Consider the following 15,928-nt stretch of genomic DNA (forward strand, 5'->3'; position numbering starts at 1 on the left):
GATACAATTTAATTTTAATCTTACCCATAATTTTGAGCTGTTTGTTTCCTTTTCCCTGAGGTGGATTTGATCTTTTGCAAATTGATGTGAAAGTTGAGAATGATTATGGAAACAGTGGCCATAGTTTATCCAGTCTTGACATAAGCTCTCGTTTCTGCACTTCTACATAGCTGGTCTGCTCACCAGATAATTGCAGGACACCTTATGGTAAAGCCATAGCTTTATGGCAGCTATTGTCTACATCAGTGCTATATGCACATCATCAGAAAGACATAATTTATGAGATGAGAGACCCATGTATACCCCAAATTCTTACTATAGTTATGTATGCCCAAGATGGTGACAGAAAAAAACCCTGAGTGACAATGTTATTTGTATTTAGAGTTTAAACATAAATGAACGTAGATGTTCTCTTTTATTTTGTTAATTAATCTTTTGCTTTTCTACCCTTGCTTGCAGTTTTAGGTATGCCTGATACAGTAGAAGAGATGTGTCCAGAGATCCCTCAGTTGGATGGACTAATAAAGGAAATTAATGATCTAGCAGAGTCTGGAGCAAGGTATACCGAAATGCCTCATGTGATTGAGGTTATCTTACCCATGCTGTGCAACTATTTGTCCTACTGGTGGGAAAGAGGGTCTGAGAGTCTTCCTCAAAGTGCTGGGCCTTGCTGTACAATGATAACATCTGAGCATCTGAGCATCATTCTTGGAAACATTCTGAAAATCATTAACAACAATCTGGGAATAGATGAAGCATCTTGGATGAAAAGAATTGCAGGTAAATATTTTTAAAGGGTAATTGTACCTAATAATATTTAATTACTTTGCTATGCTCTACCACATTACCCAGTGATATAATAATAATAAATTGTAATTAAAAACAGTAGGAAAGAAAGATAAAGAGTAGATAAATAACAATAAGAGAAAGCTTTTTTAAAAAAAATTTTTTATTATTTTTATACATGCATTGTAGCATGACTATAAGCAGAGAGCTTTCTATAAAACATAATGGATTGTGAAAAATCTTACCTTCTCTATGCACTGCAATGCATAAATGCCTTAGCATTTCATTTGGAGTTGTGAGTTCCATTGAGTTTTCAAGACACCTAAGAACTGAATATTAGAGTAGAGGGTGTAAGTCCTGTGAATACTGTTCATGAAATATCAGGACAAAAGGGAAAGAAAGTGTATATGATGAAATAATCCCAGGAATAACCCAAGTTCAGAATTAGTTGCTTTGCCTGAGTAACTGGGCCAGCTATTAAATGAGCAGAAAGATTTCTCAAAATGTCCTGTAACATTTAGTAGCTAGCTACCTGCAGAAATTTACTATATCCAAATTTTATAATTCATCTTAAACAGTGTAAGAGTATAATATGCAATAAGATGGTTCAAGAAAACCTACGTAAAGGTAATAATTTCCTGCTAAATTTTAATGCCCCGTTGGTACTGGGTTTTCAGTATTATTTTAAATACTGGAAGATCTTTAATATCAATAAAGATTCCATTAGAATTTAGTAAGAAGTTTGCTGCTTAATTGTAGAGAACGCTGCTTGCAATTTTGTAGTGGCTGCTTATCTACGTAAGGAGATAATGTACTAGTGTGGTTCTTGCAAGGATTTTTGTCTCGTGGTCTCCATTTTATTACTAATGCTTGTACAAAATAGATCTATGGTCTTAGTCGTGCATTCTCTGCCTTTTAGCTTGCCTGAGGCAAAAGAGGTAAAGGAATTCTTCCAGAATATTGTCTTCTGACTATGTGCTGACATTGTATACAGAAAAAACATACACAAAAAAACCCTCCAACAGTACTTTTGTTAGGACTTTGTCTCTCAATCTCTACTTTGTTTAGGTTCTAAGTTAGAGACATGTGACTTGCCAAAACCATGATAGTTTAATTGACATAAGACTGAAATACTTATAATCTGGATTCCCAGTAACTAGCTTTTAATCTGTCGATGCACACAGTTGTTACAAATCTATATTCATAGTTTTATTAATAATTTTATAATGCTTCAGAAATATGTGAAGTACTATGACCTTTATGTTTTCTAGAACTGCAGAGTTCATATTAATATGATGAAAAACATCGATTGTGCATTAATCATAGCATTATCTATATTTTCATGTATAGTTTATGCTCAACCCATCATCAGCAAAGCCAGGCCTGATCTGCTCAAAACTCACTTTATTCCAACACTGGAGAAATTGAAGAAGAAAGCTATAAAGATTGTGATGGAAGAGGAGCAACTGAGAGCAGATAGTAAAACTGACACCCAAGAAGCTGAGCTACTCATTCTCGATGAGTTTGCTGTTCTTTGTAGAGACCTTTATGCCTTCTATCCAATGTTGATACGTTATGTAGACAACAACAGGTAAAAAACCCCTAATAATTTAAACTCATATTTATTAGGTAATGTACTGAAGTCCGTGATCAGATTATCGGAAAGAACACAATGCATTTAATGTTATGCTGAGAATCAGATCCTGAGTATTTTAAGATTCGTAACTTACAGAATGATGTACCTTGAATTCACACCTTTTTCTCACACGCATTTGGCTTATTTGGTTGTATTGTAACTGCACTGTTATCATTGAGAACACATATCCTGACCAGACTTGTTATATATGCTATGACAGCCCAATGACATTACAAATTAATATGCCTTTCAAAAACTAAAAAAGGGCTAAAACCTTTAACAGTTAATGAAGGAGTGAAAAACTATTTTGCTTTAGTTGAATCATTCTATTTGTAGATAATACCACAAAGTTGTTAACCTTTTGTGTTGATTTTTTAAGATGGAAATAAAAAGTCTTTGGACAACATTGTTTTGCTTTTGGAATTACCAGAAGTTTTTCTCCTCAACAATTTACTGAAGGATTATTCTGTGCCTACACTTTGATGTTCTATTAAAAAGAGATTGTTATATTCAGTTGTCATATTTAAAATGTCTTATTTCAAATTTCTCTTGTTTTTGTAATTAGAGCCAACTGGCTAAAGAAACCAGATGCAGATTCTGATGAACTATTTCGAATGGTAGCTGAAGTTTTTATCCTGTGGTGTAAATCACATGTAAGATAAGATGTATACTTTTTCTTCCATTTCATACTGTCTTTAAATAAAACATGGTACCTGCAGATGAATTAAACTTCTGGTGATCTTTTTTTTTTTTCATCTTTAGAATTTCAAAAGAGAAGAACAAAATTTTGTGATTCAGAATGAAATCAACAATTTGGCATTTTTAACAGGAGACACCAAAAGCAAGATGTCTAAAGTAAGTAATAAAAATCTGTGGGTCGGTTCAGCATGTGTTTAGCACATAAGAAGGCTCTGAAAATCTACTCAGACTGCAGCTGCTGTGCTGAGAGAAGAAACAAAAAAAGGATTTTGCTTCTTGATGATAGACATGACAACTACTATGCAAAATATAGGCTATGTACCTTAGAGTTACTTATTAAATGTCTGCTAAGTAGTCAAAGACACAAGATGAAAATAAAGGTCTTGATTTGAAAAAGTTAGATGTATAAGAGAATATGGGCTGTAATATAGGTTATTGATCTTTCAGAAAAAAAACACAGGTAGAGTGTTTTATAAAAGCAAGTGAAGAAACATTGGTTGCCATATCTTTTTCTTGTGAACGTCAGTCAGTATTGTTCTGTCAACTTTGGTGGAGGAATGCTGTCTTTGCATATACCTCTTTATCACACATATAGTGTGCCATACGTGCACAGTTTTTCTCATTTCTTATCAGTGACCACACTCTTTTTTTTTGCTCATTTTCAATATGACAAGATGCCAACATGATGGCTGTAAAGTACATTTTTTACCTGTGTAATAGAGAAAATGCGTGTTGTCAAGGTAAAAAATGCTGCTTTGACATTAGCTGAGGAAGATTGCCTTACTCAGCTAAAGCCAGTTGAAGTCTAATTCCAAATTAGTGTTGGTAAATGTAAAAAAGAACCCTTTGTTTTATTCATATTTGTAATGTGTTTGGAGTAATCCTGTTTCGAAAGCGTTCCAGAGAAGTGGTGGGGTTTATTGTTTTGTATTTCATTATATTTTGATTGCCTGTAACCTAGCTACTGTAACTCCAACTTTAGACAATAGAGAGTCAGCTAAAACGTGCCATTACATTTCTTACTTCTCTTAAAAATCATTTGCTTCTTTTCTATTATATTTTTTTAAGTTCTGAAACTTGGTTAAGCCAAACCCTGATACTGGAAAGTTTACAAGCAAAAATCACAGATTTTCTGCTCATCATTAGTTCATGACTGGTACTGAACAGCAATTCAAACTATATGGTGAATTCAATATTTGGAGAAAAATAACTTTTTAATGTGTTTCATTGTTTTCAAGACACAGCTCCTTGAAATTGTGTGATAGAATTGAAATGTTTGTATTATCCTCATTATCGAAATGAGTAGTGGGCACAGTCGAGGCTACTTAACGATCAATTGCAACAATAGTCTAACACGTAGCTCTCTACTTTTATCATATGGCAATCACTACACATACATTTAATATGTATACTTCAACATTTATATGTTAGAATTGGCCTGAGGAGCCAAGAGTTAGGTGTACTTTTTTTTTTAAACCATGATAGATTAGAATCAGGTGATTCACATTTAATCTAAATTGTGTCTGCAGTATTGATAATAGGATAATATGATGTAAACTCCTAGTGTCATATTTTAGTCAATCTTGCATAGCAGGAATGACAAAACAAATCTTTACAAAATAAAGAGTAGGTATCCATCATACTGGTCCCATTTGGATAAAATCACAGAAATTTAACATCAAGAATCTATATGACCCAAATTTAAGAGAGTTTGGGTTTAGGATTACATATTCAAATGCCTAGTATTTAAACATACAGATATATTACTATAAATACTTGTATAAATATATTAATACATAACAGAGATGTAGATGCATATGTAAATGCATCTTTCTTCATGTGGGTGTACAGTACAGGGAGATTATAAATTTTTTTATATGCATATAATTTTCTGTAAGCATATTAATATCAAATCACAGCATTCAAGGACACTGTGCATAGGTATTGTTAATATGGGAAGAAGTAAAAGATTGTATTGTTCATGACTGAATTTTTTATTAATATGATACTATAACTGCAGGAGTGACTGCAGAACAGCTGATCATTTACATAGGCATTTGTTTCATGATGACTTAAATACCATGATATAATACATGAGGCATCTTTTAGAAGTGTTGTATTGTTTCTCTGAATGGTTTCTAAGCAGGAAATTGATAACATTTCATAATACCTAATACATAATGTAAGTACTCTAAAACCAATGCATTCATTAAAGCATACATTTAGATCTGAATAATTTATTTTTAAGGCTGCATAGTTTTAGAATAAACAAGAATTTCTCTAAGTAACTGAATTTCAGGGTTTCTTACAAGGTTTGATACTTATTTATATCCTCAGAGAATAATCAGTAGTGGACATTACATTAGGGAATATTATTTTTATAATTTCTTGCTTTAATATTAACATTCAGGAAGTAGAATGCTAACAGAATAACTAGCACTTTCCTCTTTATCACCAATTCCTCTTTATTCACATTATTTTTAGTGGAAGCAATCGCATCCAGTATTTATCAAGCATGAGAATGTATAGGTAACTGTGAGTGTTAACATTGCCTGTTAACAGTTGGCCCAAGACAGAACTGTTCGGGGTCTCTTAAAGGAGTAAGGCCCTATGCTGATCTCAGACTGCTTTAGACAACTGTCTGTCTTATAACAGAGACTTGTAATTTTCCTAATATACAAGATACTGTGATAGTACTAGTGTGTAAGGTGCGATATATCATGTATGGAAGGTTCTATATCTTTACATGCCATATGCAGAAAAAACAAATACGCAGAGGATGAAGGATTAGGATTACATTATTTATCGGTAGCTAATAGCAGTGGTAACAAATGATTCACCATAACAATCAATAAATTGATTAAGTACCCATTGTATTTTGATGATATAATATTAACTTTGTTAATATTTTCTCAAATAAATGTTGTAACAGCTGAGCAAGTTTTTTAATTTTTCTTTTCTAAAAAAATGGCAGCAGATTGCTCGGAGGGGAATGGTAAGTTAGAGAACTTTCAGTCTGAGAGAGACTGGTAACTTAGATTGCATTGAAATAACAGATTCGTGATAGCAGTGTTGAAATGGAGAATTTAAACACATTCAACTCCACTAATCTGTTATTTTTGAACCCTTCATAGGTTTGTTGATAAAATGGCATTGATTAAGATGCAATGATGTCCTATTGTGTTTTACAGTTAATTGTTGTAAAAGACTAAACGTATATATTCACATGTACCTAACAAATGTGTAATACATATGTGGGCAATTTTTCTGTGTAAGTTTTAGAATCTAAATGAATGTTTGGCTAGATGTATAAACTCAGTTGCTAAACACTTGCATATCCTAGTGAACTTATATTTGATTGGCCCTCATTATTAATTTTTTTTGTATCTATTTTTGAAAAGCATTTGGATAGACCTGTTATAGAAGTTTGAGGCAGTCATAAAATCCAAGTTTGTATTACAAAACAACATTGTGGTTTGTGCCCGTTTGTAATATGTAATACATATTATTTGCAAATTTACAATAACTAGAGGATTTCATGTTAGTATTTTCTGCAAGAATTTTAGATCTCTCCTTTGAGACTATTTCAATTGCAGAGAATACGTTTCCTATAGATATATTATGGTAAATCATGAGTGGATTACTTTTATGGTGATCTCTAATGAATGAAATATAATTAACGTCTTGTCTTTACTTACCTTCAGTGTATATCTGCTGAGCCATGTCTGCATAGCATCTACGTATTTCACGCAATTGAAATTTTCAATTAAAATTTGCTATTTGTATGAATAAGGTATTGAAGATTCTAAGATGCTTAACATTTAATTTGATGATTAGTCTTTCAGTCTTTCTTGGCTTGTAGCTGGTTTTCTTCACTGTGTGATATCAATATAGTAGGATATAAAAAGAGATTGCAATAATAGCTTGGCTTCAACATTTTGAAGCTAATTCAAGTATCATAAGAAAACAAAGTTACTGTTAGAGCTATCACAGAAGGGAGTGCTTGTTTGTATTTATGTTTTTTTCTGTTTGTTTTTAACCAACAGTTTTCTATAGTATTTTCCCATGCCTGGTCAAGGATTCTTTTAAGTAACAGTTGAATTTTTTTGCCATTTTACTAGAACTACATGGTTTTGTTGTTATCTTCTTAAGATTGCCTTACACAATGAGAATGTAGTGTTGACTATGGAATACATGTTTATTTAAGTGTATTTATGGTACTAACATAATAAACAGGAAAAAACCCTGTGTATGTATGAGAGTTACAGTTGAGTTTATAATAGTGTTCTCTATTCTCTGCTGAGAGATATGAGCTTAAGTCAAGTTTTCTCTCAGGCTGTCTTCAAAAAAGTAACAAGCTATACAATGGGAAAATACATCTATAAATGAAATGCTGCATCTTCACAGTGATAGTTTGATTTCCATTTCTAAACATAATTTTTCTCAATCATATTTTGATGGGGAAAAGGGATAGAAAGAGCTATTTTGGTAAAAATGTGACTATTTTTCATTATTGGACTATCCAGAGTTCCAGACACCTTCCTCCTTTTAACAATATTGGGAAAAGATGCATATTGATGTGCTTACTTACTAGGTGTACTCCCTTATGTGCTGAACCAACAAATGGTAGTGCTGAATAGCAACAGATAAATTCGGAAGTTCAATCATTTAATAAGGAATAAGTTGAATAACAATTATTTCACTAAGGTCTCATTTGATTATACACTTACAGTCTATTGTTTTAGCTACAAACTTATAATATTTCTATTGTCCTGATAAAGCTGAGTAAGTTTATTACTAACTTGTAAAATTATCATCTTTTCATCTCTTTTACTTATGTTTGTTTCCCTTTATTTTTCTTTCATACAGGCCATGCAAGTAAAGGTACAGGTCAAAGTGCATGATGTGTCTTTGTTTTAGATTTAGAGATGATCAGGCTCCAAGCATTCTTTCCATTGATCATAGCAGTGGCGTCACAAAGTGAAGGCCCAGGTTCCACCTACTATGAATTTTCTCGGAGTTAAAGTGGCAGTATTTGACCAGAGCAGCTGAAATTCCCTTTGGCACTCCCCCATGTTGCTTAATGTGAAAATGTAGTAAAGTTACCTCTTGTAATTATATTAGATGTACATTCCGCCTCTGCTGTCTTTCTGCATTCTGATTTTTTTGCTAATACATTGAAGCAGATGTAGTAAAAGCAATGCCTAAGTAGAGTCATCAGAAACATGTATTTGGCTTATGATAGGCAAGAAAAATATACGGGAGAAATGTGCTATAACCTATACCCTGTCTGTAGATGAATAGAAGATTGTGTTAGAACTAATAAGTTTAAGTAAGATACAGAGTTTAAATCCTACCTTTTTCCAAAATTAAAATTATCTTTACTAAAGATGTGAGATGTGACAAAGCTTTTGAATAATCCTCGTTTCTTTTATGTATTTAATTTATTCAAAGCTTTCTTTGTCTCTAGTGAACCATAGTTCACCTTTCTTTGCATCATTCATGTTATCTCTTTTTAATATGAATTTCGAATATAGATGAGTACTTTTCAACCTATGGTGTGTTCTTCATTGTCGAAGCACAATGAACAGCCAAATGAAGCATAAAACCCTTTCATCTTTCCCTTCACCCTGTGTGCTGAGAAGCACACATGATGCTGTGAAGAGTTTTTAATCAATTAAATTGGAGGCATAAGTTAAAAAGTGAGCAGTTGTGTTAAACTAATAGTCCTGTTTTCACGCTTTGCTATTGTCAAACTTCCCCAGTTAGGATTGGAGTAGGAATTAATGAATGCTTTCATGATAATCTTGGAGAATTGAAGGTTTAAGGAGGGTTGGAAATACTAAAAATATTAATTCCATCATCTTAACCAGTTTTAGCTGGGTTTTTTTAGTATAAATAAATTCTTCCTTCTTTTTATTGTATATTTAATCATTATGAATCTGCTGGAGAATCTGTAATTCTTCTGTATGTGTTTGTTGAATAATGTCCATTTGTGTGTTTAAATCCTCAGACAAGTGAAACCATTATGTGCAACCAGATTATATCATTCTTCTTGTTGAGGTCCTTTTAGCACAGTTAATTATTTAGGCAAAATATATCCGATTTAATGCTCTTTACATATGAAAGGAAGGTGTTGTGTATATATGCACTTACATAGTGCATATTAGAACTGAAAGAGATAATGTTAATGTCATTTAGGTTTCTGTCTGTGACTCTACTTACACATTTATCAGCAGGAGTTGTGAATTCACAGACAGCAGAATTGGATGGCAAAGGCAGAATGGATCTTCTTTTCATGTTTTAAAAATAATCAGGTTTTAATTTTCACCTACCTTATTGATACCTAGTTGTTAATCTCAAATGAAAATTAAGAAAATTGGATGTGTAAAATGTCCTCAAGCATAAAGATGCAGAAAAGTAAACCAGTATATCTCCTTCTCCTTTTTTTTTTTTTTTAAATATATCTATTACATATTTTGTTATTCCTTATTTAAGATGCATAGTGACGCCACTGGAATACAGTGATACATTGTGGGATTTGTTTGTCTGCTGTCAATGTAGAGTATAAATAATGTCATTATTATAGCCATTACATCACTGCTATTTCTAAGGCACTTCCAAAAGCAAAGCTTTGAGACAAAGTACTCTCTTGCAATTGTTAGTTCCTTAAGAAAGGAAGCCACATCCACTGTGTGTTCCCTCTGACCTGCAAAATGCTCAACACCAGCTACATACACAGAGATTCACCATCTAGAAGACAGAATTTGCCAAAATTTACCACTGAGTAGAACATTTATGGCTGCATTTTTCTCTTCCAGTGATTAACGTAATAATAGTGTGATAGTAATTGGTAAATAATGAATTGCAATGGATTCTGCTGTATCCTTATGTGGAGCTACACAATGTATTTTTAAAACAGTGGTCAGCAAAACTTAATTAACAGAGGGAAAAGGATGTGGAGGGTTAAATGCAAACATTTGCTATTTTGTAGTGTTGTACAAGCCTGGAGGCCTAGTCCTGAAATCTTATCTTAGGCAAAACTCCCCTTGAGTGTAGTAGGAGTTTAATCTAGGTACAGAATTCAGAACTGGGCTATTTTTATGTTGTTGTTGTTTACCATATGTTCATTAAATATATGGGTTTGTTCTAAAGATTTTGGTTCACTGTCTCATAAATGAAAAGTTGTGTGTGAAATATTGTTGTACAGTGTTTGCTGTAAGAAGATAGGGCAGGTGTTATTCTTTTGTGCTGTTTACTTCTCTGTCTCTTTTGTTTTCCTTTTCCTATTACTCATGGTCTCCAGAGATGCAAAAGACTTAATTTTTCATCCCAGAGTTACTTATATAAGCCAAAGCCAAAGGGCAGTGCTTTTCCCAGAGGCACTAATTCATTGGTGTTTTATTGCTTTGAATCAAAGCCTTTTAGATACTGGTATTTTTCATTTGAGGCAAATCAGATGATATTGATTCATTCAGACCCTGGAAAACTATCTTTATGTAAGTTTCTAACAAAAATGTAACATCATGACTTTGTAACACTGAGAACTAATAGTGTCCTCTGAGACTGACTCAGCTTTTAATTTTAGGGTTGTCTCTGATTTGAGAGGTAAGATCCAGAATATATAGTTAGATTCATATGTATGAATGCACACAAAAGTATGTTACTGCTCTTAAAAATATTACTGGTATTGCAGTTTCTGCACTGGTGCACACCGAAAGTATTCTTTTACATTTCCCACTCAAGACTGTACACCCTTCTCTAATGTAGCATTTTTAATTCATTGTACTACATCAGGAATATAGTTTCCTTGGACCATTAGGGGAAAAGTGTGTTGGAAAAGTGTGTGATCAGAGAATTACAGTCGTTTACTTTTCTATTTTTTTCATTATAGTCTGGAGGACAAGATCAAGAGAGAAAGAAATCAAAACGTAGAGGGGATTTGTACTCCATACAAACATCCTTGATTGTAGCTGCACTTAAAAAGATGCTTCCTATTGGTTTGAATATGTGTACTCCTGGAGATCAAGAGCTCATCTCTTTGGCTAAGACTAGATACAGCCATGTAAGTGTATACTTTGTAGTAGTTTTTAATGCAAAATAAGCAGAACTTTATAAACTGAACTTTGAGGCATAGATATCTAAGCAGTCAATATAATTAAATATATCAATGTACTGTAAGCAGTTATAGCTGCTAACTGTGCTTTCACAAGAAAAAAGTGGTGTGTATAGACAGCTGCCATTATTTCCATGTCATTTTCCATTTGTATACAATGTACATTTTTACATGTGCATATTCATTTGGACCAAATACTGAAATACCATTAGTTAGCTTTAATTCCCTTCAAGTTTAATCCTTGTTTTGTGGTCAAAATTAAAGAAAGCCTTTGTCCCATGCCCTTCTGGTAACTTACGTACTTTGAAAAAAAAGAGGTTAAGTTTCAATATTAAAATAAAAGCTGTTCTATGTTGTACATATTCTTATGAGATGAGTCATAATCTCAACTGAAAAATACTTCTACCTTTCTGCAGAGGGACACTGATGATGAAGTCAAAGAACATTTACGTAACAACTTACATTTGCAGGAAAAGGTAATATAAAAAAAATCTGTCTTAAAGATGCTGATGTGCAGTCTTAAAACACAGAAGTCACAATTGTTTTGTTTATTGTGACACATAAACAAAAACAAGAATGTGAAAAGCTATTAGAAAAATTGCCACTTAACATTTTTCTTCATTATTTTTTCATGACAATAATTGTTTATTTGTAGCTTTGGCTGGTGTTTTAAAGTTTCAGGAAGTCCTATAGAATGGGATAAGTGTAAAGAATTGAGATATTTATAGTTTAAAGCTATAATTACTTAGAATCAACTTGATCCAAGAAGAAAATCAAATCAAAACTATAGTATTTCAGCTTTTCTTCTTGAACTTAACTTGCACTGATGATTAAATAGTATTTCTAAGGATATATGCATTTTAAAGTTACTATCATAAAATAAGAAAAGCTTGTGTCAACTTAAGAGTTTTACAAGCACATTTATGTTCCTACTACTTATATGCTGAATACACCATCAAAGATCATACCAAAATGGAGTTGTCATCACTGTGTAAATAATAAATAATTTAGATCATTGCCTACAGTCTTTGAAGATAATAGGAGTAACTCATTTATCTGTCATGGGAGATGATTGTCTGCTTGCTATAAATTTGTGCTTACATTTAAATTGGACACACTAAGTAATTCTGATGTGTTTTTTCTATTTCTATCTTGCAAAAAACCCAAAACCTTTGGCTGTAACTCTTCACCTACTGAAATTCCAGCTGTCTTTTATTGACTCCATAAAACAGCTTTCTGCTGTCAGTACAGAAATGCTGCAAGGAGTTAAAGTCAATCCATTACTAAATGCGCTTCCTTGTTTTTACTGCAGTTAAATGGGATACAGAAGTCCCAGGATGCTTTATTCGGTTTCATGAAATAAAAATACAGAACCTTGCTTAAGAATTGAGTTCAGTTACCCAACAGTATACAGAATCCAATGCCATTTTTCTGAGCAGCTAGCAGATGTTAATTTTGATTGAAAGGGGACAGATGAAGTGGGAGTATCTATAACATTCTTTATTATACTATGAGAATAATAGTGGTGGTAGTCAAATTTAATATCTTCATTCAGCAGCTTACATACGAAATATGTTGGTTTTTAGTCTGATGATCCAGCTGTGAAATGGCAGTTAAATCTGTACAAAGACATTTTGAAGAGTGATGAACCTACTGATCCTGAGAGAAATGTGGAACGTGTGCAGAGGATATCAGCTGCTCTGTATCATCTGGAACAGGTAAAAAGTTAAATGTCTATACTGCATTTGTTTTATAGTAGCATGAGTATTTTTCCTTGTAGAGATTATTTTGACTTCAGTGAGTGTCATTATTAAAGTTTCCAGATAAAAATCATTTTTGCGCGTGCACGCATGTGCGCACACACACACACACATACAGATGTGTATATATACAAGGTCTTTAATGCAATCTGTTGAAGTGCCTCAGTTTAGCTTCGGGGAAAACTGAGGATGTATTTGCCTCTGCAAAACTTTGTGAACAGTTGTAAGTAGTATAGTTTCTAAATCATCACCATTCAGTAGCTGAAAACTGTGTAATTTCAGGAAGAGATGTTTGCATGTGCACGTATTTTAATATACTGGTTTTAGCCTGTCTCCTGTTTCTGCACCTGGGGATGCTGTAACAACTTTTGAATCTGTTGTCTGTTCATTGAAATTATACAATTTAAATACAAAAAGGCATTTGTACTCTTCCCACATAACGTTAATCCATTTAATTCACAAGTGATATAGCACAGAAATTAGTTCACATGAAAAACTGAATATGCATAGTTAGAAACAGGCAAAATAATCATTTTGGAATTTTACCAAGCAGTCCCACGCATGAGATACTCTGGCATCTTAAGCTTTTCTGCATAAACTGAGAGGTACTATATAGAAGGCCCCCAGTATTTTTTCTGAATAATTTTAAAACAAAAAACAAAATAAAACCCCAATAGAAGATGCTTTTCAGATGATGGGGAGAGTTTGTAACATTTTCGAATTTGCTAACTACATTAACCACTAGCTAAAAAGAAAATTTTGAATGAAAGTTGAAAAGTTTCCACTGTATGTACTAGAAGATATTTTCTCATAGGTTGAACAACCACTGAGATCAAAGAAAGCTGTTTGGCACAAACTCCTGTCAAAACAACGCAAAAGGGCTGTTGTTGCTTGTTTCAGAATGGCACCATTATACAACCTGCCAAGGTAAGTGGATTAAAGGTGTATGTTTCCATAACTTTTGTTTGCTTCTGAATGCAAATATTGCTTGTGTGTATACCTACAAGTTTGTTGATTGTTAGGCCTCTGTAATTTTATTTCAGAGACAAAAGAGTTTGCTAGTTATCAGCTAATTCCTCACAGTAGCAAAATACTTGTCTCATGACAAATAACCAGAGGGGGAAAAGACCATAGGAATTACACTGCTTCAAAACTAAAATGCTTCATTTTTGTCAGCTGTTACTCTGTATAGTTCTTCAAGTTATCTGTGAAAATTGTTAAGATGTTGCTGTTTCTGTCCCTTTTTTGCCTCTGATTGGTTGCTCTTCTTACTCTTTATTCTCCTGTTTGTATTCTTTTTTCTTTTTTTAACTTTGTATGGCTATTCCTTTCCTATTGCATGAACGCTTCGTGCTCTCTAGCTTGTCTGACGCAATCTTTAGCTACTACATCATAAAGTTACATGCATTAAAGCGGCTATTGGGGCAGAGCAGTGCAGAATGATATTTTGCACTTGTGTTGCTCTGTTTCTTACTCTGGTTGAATGTAGATACCACAAAGTCCAAGACAAAGTGCATTCTGTGCCTGGATCCATCTGCTGCATTAAACACAATGTTAAGTCCACATGGCATTGGGGTCATGTCCTTTACCCTGTTCCTTCTCAACAAATCTGCTTTTTATTCAGATACAGCCTACAGTACATCTTTAAATTTGCTTCTCACCTTCTTCTGCACTTTTTCACCTTTCGTGTTTAATATTTTTGTTCAAAGTTTGTTTGCAAATTATTTAACAGAAGAGTCGCATTGCATTTTTAAATGCCTTGGTTAAAGCAATCTACATGCTTTTGATGTCAGCTAAAGCTCTGTAGCTGTGCCACTAACATAATGAAGGAATATTGGGTTTGCACAAGACAAATAAAAAGCCAGCTATACTGTAAAAAGCACACATCCTTCCTTTACAAAAAGTAGTAGTTCTAGACTATAATAACGTCTCTAAGTTGTCACACCACCACCAGGCAATCTTTAAAGAACCAGAGAAATGAAAAGGTTTAAGTACAACATAAGGACAAACTGGCTAGTATCATCCATTTCATCTTCAAGAATTGTGTTTGGAAAAACAAGAGGAAGTGGTATGAAGAGCACCCATTTCAGTACGATATTTTTGTGAGCTCTTTTTTTTTTTTTTTTTTACAACCATATTCTGGATTTATAAATTCTTAAAATGTTTGGAATATATATGAGCAGCGAAGTGATAAAAATGGTTCATCTTATTTTTGCCTTTAAAAAACCCCCTATTTTTATTTATTATTTTTGAGATTGATGGAACACTTGCCAAGGGGAAAAATGGGTTATGAATCTGTATTTTCATTTTCAAGAAAATTTGGAATAATACTCATTGAAGTAGAACATTTACCTTATCTGTAGTTTTCATTAAAAACTTTTCTATGTTAAAAAGATTGAGGTTCTTCTCAAACTTTATGGTAGATTTTGTGGTGGAGTTTACTCCTAATTTAAATATGGATGTGAGGCAAATCTGTCCAGTTATTTTGTCTTGCTGATTCTAAAACTGAACTGTCATAAAACTATTTTATCCAATTAATTGTGGTGTCTGCATTTCAAAACAGGCAAGAGTGAAAGAACACTTTGGACTTAGAATCATAAAATCATAGAATGGTTTGGGTTGGAAGGGATGTTTAAAGGTCATCTAGTCCAACCCCCTGCAATGAGCAGGGACTTCTAGGTATACTGCTCAATTGATAGGTGCAGAACAAAGTTTTAAAATTCGTTAGTTTACAGACACATATTTTTTTCTAGATAAATCATAGGATCCTGACAGGAAAATAAGGCTATCACACTATTATGCACCTATAACTATCTCCATCAGTTAAATTGATTGAGTTGTTAAGATCTCTGAACCCTAGGGAGATTATTTCAAATGGCAATGATTAATTCTAGGAGCTATGTAAATCCCCTTGAACCAGAGTTTCAAGTG

General features: G+C 33.1%; 1 protein-coding gene across 1 annotated transcript in view; it reads left to right on the forward strand.

Annotated features, from left to right (window-relative positions):
- RYR3 (ryanodine receptor 3) overlaps nucleotides 1-15,928 on the forward strand; it is a 253,363-nt gene that overhangs the window by 199,604 nt on the left and 37,831 nt on the right. Inside the window, exons 66-74 of the mRNA XM_049825231.1 lie at nucleotides 460-780; nucleotides 2,137-2,377; nucleotides 2,988-3,075; nucleotides 3,185-3,277; nucleotides 7,991-8,005; nucleotides 11,016-11,186; nucleotides 11,654-11,713; nucleotides 12,824-12,955; nucleotides 13,812-13,924. Coding sequence (XP_049681188.1) covers nucleotides 460-780; nucleotides 2,137-2,377; nucleotides 2,988-3,075; nucleotides 3,185-3,277; nucleotides 7,991-8,005; nucleotides 11,016-11,186; nucleotides 11,654-11,713; nucleotides 12,824-12,955; nucleotides 13,812-13,924 — 1,234 coding nt within the window. The remainder of the gene's footprint in view (nucleotides 1-459; nucleotides 781-2,136; nucleotides 2,378-2,987; nucleotides 3,076-3,184; nucleotides 3,278-7,990; nucleotides 8,006-11,015; nucleotides 11,187-11,653; nucleotides 11,714-12,823; nucleotides 12,956-13,811; nucleotides 13,925-15,928) is intronic.

Source organism: Accipiter gentilis, chromosome 22 (assembly GCF_929443795.1).
Source record: "Accipiter gentilis chromosome 22, bAccGen1.1, whole genome shotgun sequence".
NCBI classification, from domain to species: Eukaryota; Metazoa; Chordata; class Aves; order Accipitriformes; family Accipitridae; genus Astur; species Astur gentilis.